The sequence below is a fragment of the Mirounga leonina genome, unplaced genomic scaffold (genome assembly GCF_011800145.1).
Source record: "Mirounga leonina isolate KUSES-001 unplaced genomic scaffold, KU_Mleo_1.0 Mir_353, whole genome shotgun sequence".
NCBI lineage: Eukaryota > Metazoa > Chordata > Mammalia > Carnivora > Phocidae > Mirounga > Mirounga leonina.
In genome coordinates this window covers 2,579,483-2,586,494 of record NW_023270699.1, presented here as the reverse complement: position 1 = coordinate 2,586,494, position 7,012 = coordinate 2,579,483, and the positions used below count along the sequence as shown (strand labels likewise).

At 58.0% G+C, this 7,012-nt stretch overlaps 1 protein-coding gene across 1 annotated transcript in view; it reads right to left on the bottom strand.

Annotated features, from left to right (window-relative positions):
- Positions 1 to 3,842: 3,842 nt before the first annotated feature.
- The window catches only part of CSTB (cystatin B), a 3,269-nt gene continuing 99 nt past the window's right edge, over positions 3,843 to 7,012 (bottom strand). Inside the window, exons 2-4 of the mRNA XM_035030085.1 lie at positions 6,890 to 7,012; positions 4,389 to 4,490; positions 3,843 to 4,209 (exon numbers count right to left, since the gene is read on the bottom strand). Of these exons, the coding sequence (XP_034885976.1) occupies positions 4,081 to 4,209; positions 4,389 to 4,490; positions 6,890 to 6,955 (297 nt within the window). The 5' untranslated portion in view covers positions 6,956 to 7,012 and the 3' untranslated portion in view covers positions 3,843 to 4,080. The remainder of the gene's footprint in view (positions 4,210 to 4,388; positions 4,491 to 6,889) is intronic.

Here is a 7,012-nt window from a genome sequence, read left to right as displayed (position 1 = left end):
GACTCCTGGCCTGTGAGCTCTGCCTGAGGGCAGGGGTGCCGGGGAGGGTGCGACTCCCTTTCCCCAGCCCCTCCAGGCCAGACTCGGAGAACCAGCTTTAGCCACTGATGTGTGTCACTGCTCCTTCTGGGTTCCAGTGCCTGGGTTTCAATTCCCTCACCCCTGGGTGGTGACGGTGCTGGTCATACTGGCCGGGCAGGTACCGAGCTCCCACTGTGAGTCACCCACACCTTTGTGAATAAATCCGCAGGCAGTCTCCAGGAACACCAGGCTCCTCGCCTGCCAGAGAGGCGGAGGAGGGTGGGAGAGGACATGGGAATCGCTTTATGTCTGGAATGTCACACTCCACCTCTCGAACCCACTGCGGACTCTCCCATGCCCCTTCGCGGGCCCGCAAGGCCCTCCTGGTGGACGACTGTGTGTGGCTGGTGTAACTCACTTCCACAGATGCAGGGCCTTAGAGCAACGCTGACGCACGCCCAGCGCGGAGGGCAGACAGGTCAAGATAGGCGGGCAGGGCTGCTTCCTCCTAGAGGCTCTGGGGAGAATGTACTCCCTGCCTTTTCCAGCTTCTAGAGGGGCTGCATTCCTGGCTCGTGGCCCCCCACATCACAGCCAGCAGTGTAGCCTCTCTGATCTGACTCTGACCCCTGCCTCCTCTTCTAAGGACCCTAGGATGACATTGGGCCCCCCAGAGAGTCCAGGATCACCGCTCCAACGCAAGACCCTTGGCTTAATCACATCTGAAATGTCCCCTTGCCAAGTAAGGTAACATCCACAGGTTCGGGGCCATCCTCGGGGGGGCCCCACTTCAGCCCTCTGCGTCCTAGGGGGTGTGAGGTACCTGGGTCCTCACACAGTCACCTGTCTCTCCGAGGCTCTGCATGGAAGATCCAGCAGAGGACCACGCGTGGCTATCAAACCTCAACCATCGGGAGGATTCCTGGTTCGGGCTTCCCCTGGGGGGGTTGGGAAGGCCAGCCTGGAGACCACACCACCTAGGGCTTTCCCAGACTGGGTTCCCAGAAAAGAGCCTAGCCTAGTCCCACTCTTGAGCACAGTAGTATGGGGGGGGGTGCCATCCCAGGCTGGCAGGTGAGGACAGAAAAAGGGACAAGGCAGGGAGAGAAGATGCCCGATGGGGTGTGACCTAGCTGGCCAGGCGGCCTGCTGGGCTTCCAGGTCTCCCATCTTCTCCAGTGGGTCGAAGTCCACCCCACAGGGGCGGGCACCCCTGGGCTTTGGAGGAGTGCTGCCTCGCCCCAGGGCGGGTGTGGGTCCCACCGGGCTGGACATTGGTGCCGGAGCTGCCGCAGCGGAGGCCAGGGCAGGTTGGGATGGACAGGCTAGGGAGGCCCGGGGCCTGCAAAGGTGAGCTGGGTACGGTACAGTGACAGGAAGCCCTGAATCAGATGAGGAGTCCCCTCCTCCATCATGTGGTCACTTGCCAACCACCTGCCTGCCAGCTGCTGCCAACTCTGTGCTCGTGGTCCCCGTGCAGCGGGGGCGCCAGCTGGAAGGCCGCGTGCCTGTGTACCCGAGAGGCCACCAGTTCCCGCACAGGGCCAGCACCTGTTTGCATTCCCAGCCCACTGGGGGGTTACAGGCTTCCGGACATTTGTCAGGGGAGCAGGACGGAGACGACCTCAGCACGGTTTCACTCTGCTCTTCTCTCATGAAGACTGTCACGTGGAGGGGCGCCTGGGGGGCTCGTCGGTGAAGGATCTGCCTGCCGTCTCGGGTCATGATCCTGGGGTCCTGGGATCGAGCCCCGCATCGGGCTCCCTGCTGCTCCCTTTCCCTCTGTGGGCTCTCTCTCAAATCAATCAATCTTTTTAAAAAAGTGTTACGTGGGCATTTTAATAATTGTGATTGTGTTCAGGTCTTTGATTATTTTACAATAGGATTTTTCATCCTTTTCTCCCCACTTTTAAGAGTTCTTTATACATTAGCAGTGTTAACCCTTAGTAAGTTACAAATACGTTCTCCAAGTCTGTAATTGGAGTTGCAGATTAAAAGCCTTTGTCCAGACCTGGACTATAGAGGAATTCATATGTTCTTTTAGAATTCTCATTTTTTTCTAGCCCTTGTCTGCTGGAGCCATGTGCCTGCTTTTGCAAGGACAGAAAATGCATGAATGCCACTTCCAAGCAGCTCAGTGAGTAGGCACCCCACCTGGTGGTGACAGATTACCCACACCGATGATTGTGTCCAGTGCATGAGTGACATCAGTTACTTGTTCCTCTATCTCCAGGCCGATGTGCACCTGATCTCATCTGAGTCAGCTGACTGTGCTTTCCGCAGGCACCGTGTGCGGGAGCAGTTAGAGACCGGGTGTGGTGGGGTCTGCTCCTCTGAGCTGGTGAGGAAGCCGGGGGCCCCCTGGAAGGGCAGAACCAGGGCTGGCAGAGTGCGCTGACCTGTCCGGCCCGGGGGGGGTGGGGATGCAGGGTCAGGCCTTGGGAAAAGTGACATTCGCCGAGAATTCTGGGCGGAGGAGAGGAAGCTCACCTGAGGGCAGCTGGGAAAGGTGCCCACCTGCTGGCCCAGGGGGGCTCGTTCCCACCTGGGGAGCTTGAGCACCGGGGTCTGTGACACTCAGCAGTGGGCTGGGTCCCTTTCACAGTCTTCTTGGTCCTGGAGGAACAGATGGTACTCCCAGGGGTGAATGGAGGAGGGCTCAGTGAGGGGCCAGGTTGGGGGGGGGCGTCACCAGCCTGGCACGAAGGGCTACCTGGTGGGTGAGTTGCAGAACTAGAGAAAAGTCCTGTCGTAGGGAGACATGGACAGGAGCCCCGTGGTGGTCCCTGCACTGAGGGACCAGGGGGCAGATGGAAGAGCGTATGTCCCCCAAACCAGCTCTGGATTACTGTCCCCATGCTGAGTTGCAAAATATGCTCAATCTTCATTTCAATGCAAAATTGCTTGACTGCCAAGAATAAGAGCCTGTTAGGAAAGCTTTTTATTCTAGTTCAAGGACAGCGACTAGGACGCACACAGCTCGTATTAGGGTGTTCTTCAAAGCTTCGAAGCTGTTTGCTCACCACGCTGCCCTAGCGCACCCTTCCTTCCCTCGAGATCCAGACAGCCCGATCCTGCAGCCGCAGAGCCAGCTCGACGTGCCCCACGCCGCAGACACAAAGAGGTCTGGGAATCCGAGACCAACTTGAACCCTCGAGAACAACCTTCTGCCACGACCTGAACCACAGACACCTCACCAGTCCTCCCTCTCCCGATAACAGTAACTTTGTGCCCTTTGCTTATGAAACGCAGACACAGGGCAAACCAAGCACAGGACTGACGTCACTGATGCAGGGAACCCTCTGTTGAGAACTGGAGATGTGCCGTTGCCCAGGTGCTCCACTGTACCAGCACACGCAGCTCAGAGCAGAAGTTCAAGAGACCCTGCAGGAGGCTGGTGCTCAGCGAGGCCGACTGACTCTTCTGCACGCCCACCTCTGTTACCTGAAATGTTACAGCCTGTTGCGCACACATCTGTGTATTTCTACAGAGTGTAAGGCGGTGTGTGAATGCGTCCAAGTACCCTGGAGCTAAGGGTCTAGAATCAGATTTACCCAAATCCTTCCATTTTTATGGGGGAAACTAGGCCTGGAGACAGGATGGAGTCAAGGCATGAGTGTGGGTAGCCGTGGCTGGAACACAGGCTCCTGGGACCTTGGGCAACTCCCCTGGGGCGCTGCGGCCAGCGCGTGACCCAGGAGGGGCCCCCCTGCACAGCAGCCAGTAGCTCTAAAACCACCGCATAAACACGTCCCTTCACCTCCCGACGCTCCTGTATGTGATTATGGTTTCAGGTCAAAGAAAACACCCAAACAAAGGAGTAAGTTCGTAAACATTTAAAAATATGGATTTAAAGAGAATATAAGCCCTCTTTGAAAGTAATTAAGATCAGTGACTGTGTTGACTTTGTCTCCCCCCCTGAAAGTCAGGAACAGAGTCACAAAAGAGGTGGTGACATCCCCCCCCAAGTGGCCCCGTGTAGAAACGACATTTACTTTTGATCCCAGACACGTTCACAGAGGACAGAACCACATGGACGAGCCCTATTCAGGGTGGGAACTAGAAATACGCCAACTCATCATGCCTGGCTTTGTTGGTCTGATAGCTGGACAAGGCCACGGGCTTGTTTTCGTGCGGGAGACTTCGAAATACTCGAAGGTGCACAAACTCATCATCGTCAACTTGAACCTGGAGAGATGGAAGGGGGTAAGGCGAGTGAGGGGCAGGCAGGCCCTGTGACCCCACGTGCCCCTGCTGGGCCAGCCTGCATGACAAAGGCCCTGGATAGGGGTAGGGGGATCCCTTCGGGTCATCAGCTTCCTGCTCGCCACCCTCCCGGCCACCCACCACCCGTGGCTGACCCTCACCTTGATGAAGTAGTTCATCCCTGCGACCACCTGGCTCCTGAATTCCACAGCCTTAAAGGTAGCATACTTCTTATTTTCCTGTTCTTCCAGCTGGGGCTTCACCTTGGGGAGGGGACAGAACGGAGAACCTTAGTGGCTTCGCTCCTGCGAGAGGTGCTCACACAGTCTATTTCTCATGTGAAATGCTACACACTGGATTCCTGTGTTACCCTTTACAGCCTTTCTGTAACCTGATTGTTCTTTATAGCGGAGGGACGCATTAAACTCTTAGCTCTCCCCATAAAGCGCAGAAAACAATGCCTTCAATCTACCGGTTTCCATGGTCCTATTTCAGTAGATCACTGGCCCTTCCTGTTCTAGGAATATCATGGGATATTTTAATATTGTCACCATTACGGGGCACCTGGGTGGCTCTGTCGGTGAAGCGTCTGCCTTCGCCTCGGGTCATGATCCTGGGGTCCTGGGATCAAGCCCCGCATCGGGCTCCCTGTTCAGCGGGGAGTCTGCTTCTCCCTCTCCCTCTGCTCCTCCCCCTTGCTTTTGTGTGCACACGCTCTCTCTAATAAATAAAATCTTTAAAAAATATGTATTTTTACCATTACTGTACTATATTCCAATTTACAACCTGTTTTCAGTCTTAACACTTGAACGGTTTGTTTGAAAGGCTATATAATTTTTTACTCTTAAAATTGAGAAGGAAATCATTTTCAAAATTTTAAACTAGATTTTACATTCAGTTTAAAGGTACTCTTCCGTCATATAGGTGTGCCCCAATTCTCTTCACTGTTTCCCTGCTGTGGGCGCTACTGGGCTGTTCCTGCATGTCTCCCATAACATGGGATGCAGCAGACACAGGGCTTCGCAGTAAAAAGCACTTTGCTGCATTTTGAGAGGATTTCTTCCAGATGCAGAGCCTCTGGGCAGAAGCTGATCCTCGTCTTCAATGTCAAATAGTATTCCTACTTTTGGGTCAATCCTGTTTTCCAAGGTCTTGGCCTTTTAGGAACTGAGCATCTTTAGGGCATAGGAATACAGGCTTGTCTCTTTTTTTAAAATCTCATCTAGTCTAAGAGTTCCTCCCGGGGTCGACAGTAGGCACTGCAGTGTGCAGGCTTCGTGAGGGAGGGACGGGGCTGGTTCCAGAGGGTTCGAGGTTTCTGTTACACTGGCTGCAGGAGGCAGGCTCGTTCCTGGGAGGCCAGGGGCGGGTCCCCACCCTACACACAGTGAGTCAAAAGGCTGCCTGTGTGGCCTTCAGGGAGGCGCCCCTGCTGGGGAGAACGGACAGAAGGCTGGACTCCGGCAGCCAGGTAGGGAGAAGGCCCGCCATGCTCTCTCCGTGTCACTGCCCGTCGTCATGGTGGCACCTGCCTGTCTCCCCGGGGCCAGCGCCTACCTGCGTCTCAAGACTCACCTGGAGCCCCCCTTCTTCGTGCAAGCGCCATGCTAGGTCTGCGCGGAACGGACTTCGCAGTTTACAAAACTAGGGGCTTGGGGTGTGGGGGGCTGAGCGACACCCTCAGGACGGCCCGGGGGGCTGGGAAAGGAATGACCTCTCCCTTCGCTGGCTTCGGGACTGGAGGCAGGAAAGCCTCGGGCTGCAGGCAAGGGATGGTAAGGACACCCCGACAGAGGTGGTGCGACAGGCAGTGTGGCCAGGCCTGGGCCCTGCTGCAGAAGGGCCGCTCATGGACACTGGTGCCCAGCGGGACCAAGAGGGGGCCGGAGGTCGGTTAGCAGCCTTCAGGGGATCGGGTGGGGGCAGAGGACCAGGGAAGGCCCCAGTACAGGACTGGCAGGCGCCTGTCATTGACTGGCGCGGGTACAGAATGTCCTCGAAGCCGGTCAGTCCCAGAGAGCTACTCTTGCGTGCAGCCCAGAGTGCTCCCCTAAGGAGTCAGTACAAACGTGCCGGAGGTGGCGTCCCTGCCTCTCCTCCTGGAGACCTGCCAGCAGATGGGCTGGCCGCCTCGGTTTCCCCCAGCAGCAACACCACTGCGCCAGGTCACTTTCCAGTGGTCAACAGCAAATGACCCTACACACGTTCAGCACTCCGCAGGCAAGTGAGGAATTTCCTAGTCGCGGAAGAGCAGGAGCGGCGAGGAAGGGCAGGGCCCTCCAGCCCAGGCTGCGGGGAAGAGCCCGGAGCCGCGGCCCAGTCGGGGCTCGCCCAGCAGTCGCGGCAAATTCCTCATTTTCACAGGTCTCGTGGGGCTGAGTCACCGCCCTTCACGGCGGTCGGATGGCGGAGCCACTCGGGCCAGGCCGGGGCCGCCCGGCGCAGCGGGCCCAGGGCGGCGGCAGGGGCCCCAGGCCTCCTCCCCGCTCCGGACCCGGGCCTTCGGGCCCCGACCCGCAGCCCGCCCGTGCCCCGCGCGCCGCCACCTGCTGCGGTCGTGGAGCTGGAACCCAGGCGGGCCGGCCCGGCGCCCGGCGGCTGGAAGGCGCTCTGGGAGGCGACCCCAGGCTGGCCCCCGCGGGCCCCGCCCGCTCCCGCCTACCTGGTCGGCGATGGCCTGGGTCTCGGCCGTGGCAGGCTGCGAGGCGGTGGGCGCCCCGCACATCATGCTGGCGGCGGACGGAAGAGGAGCGACGAGCGGAGGAGGAGCGGCGGGCGGAGCAAC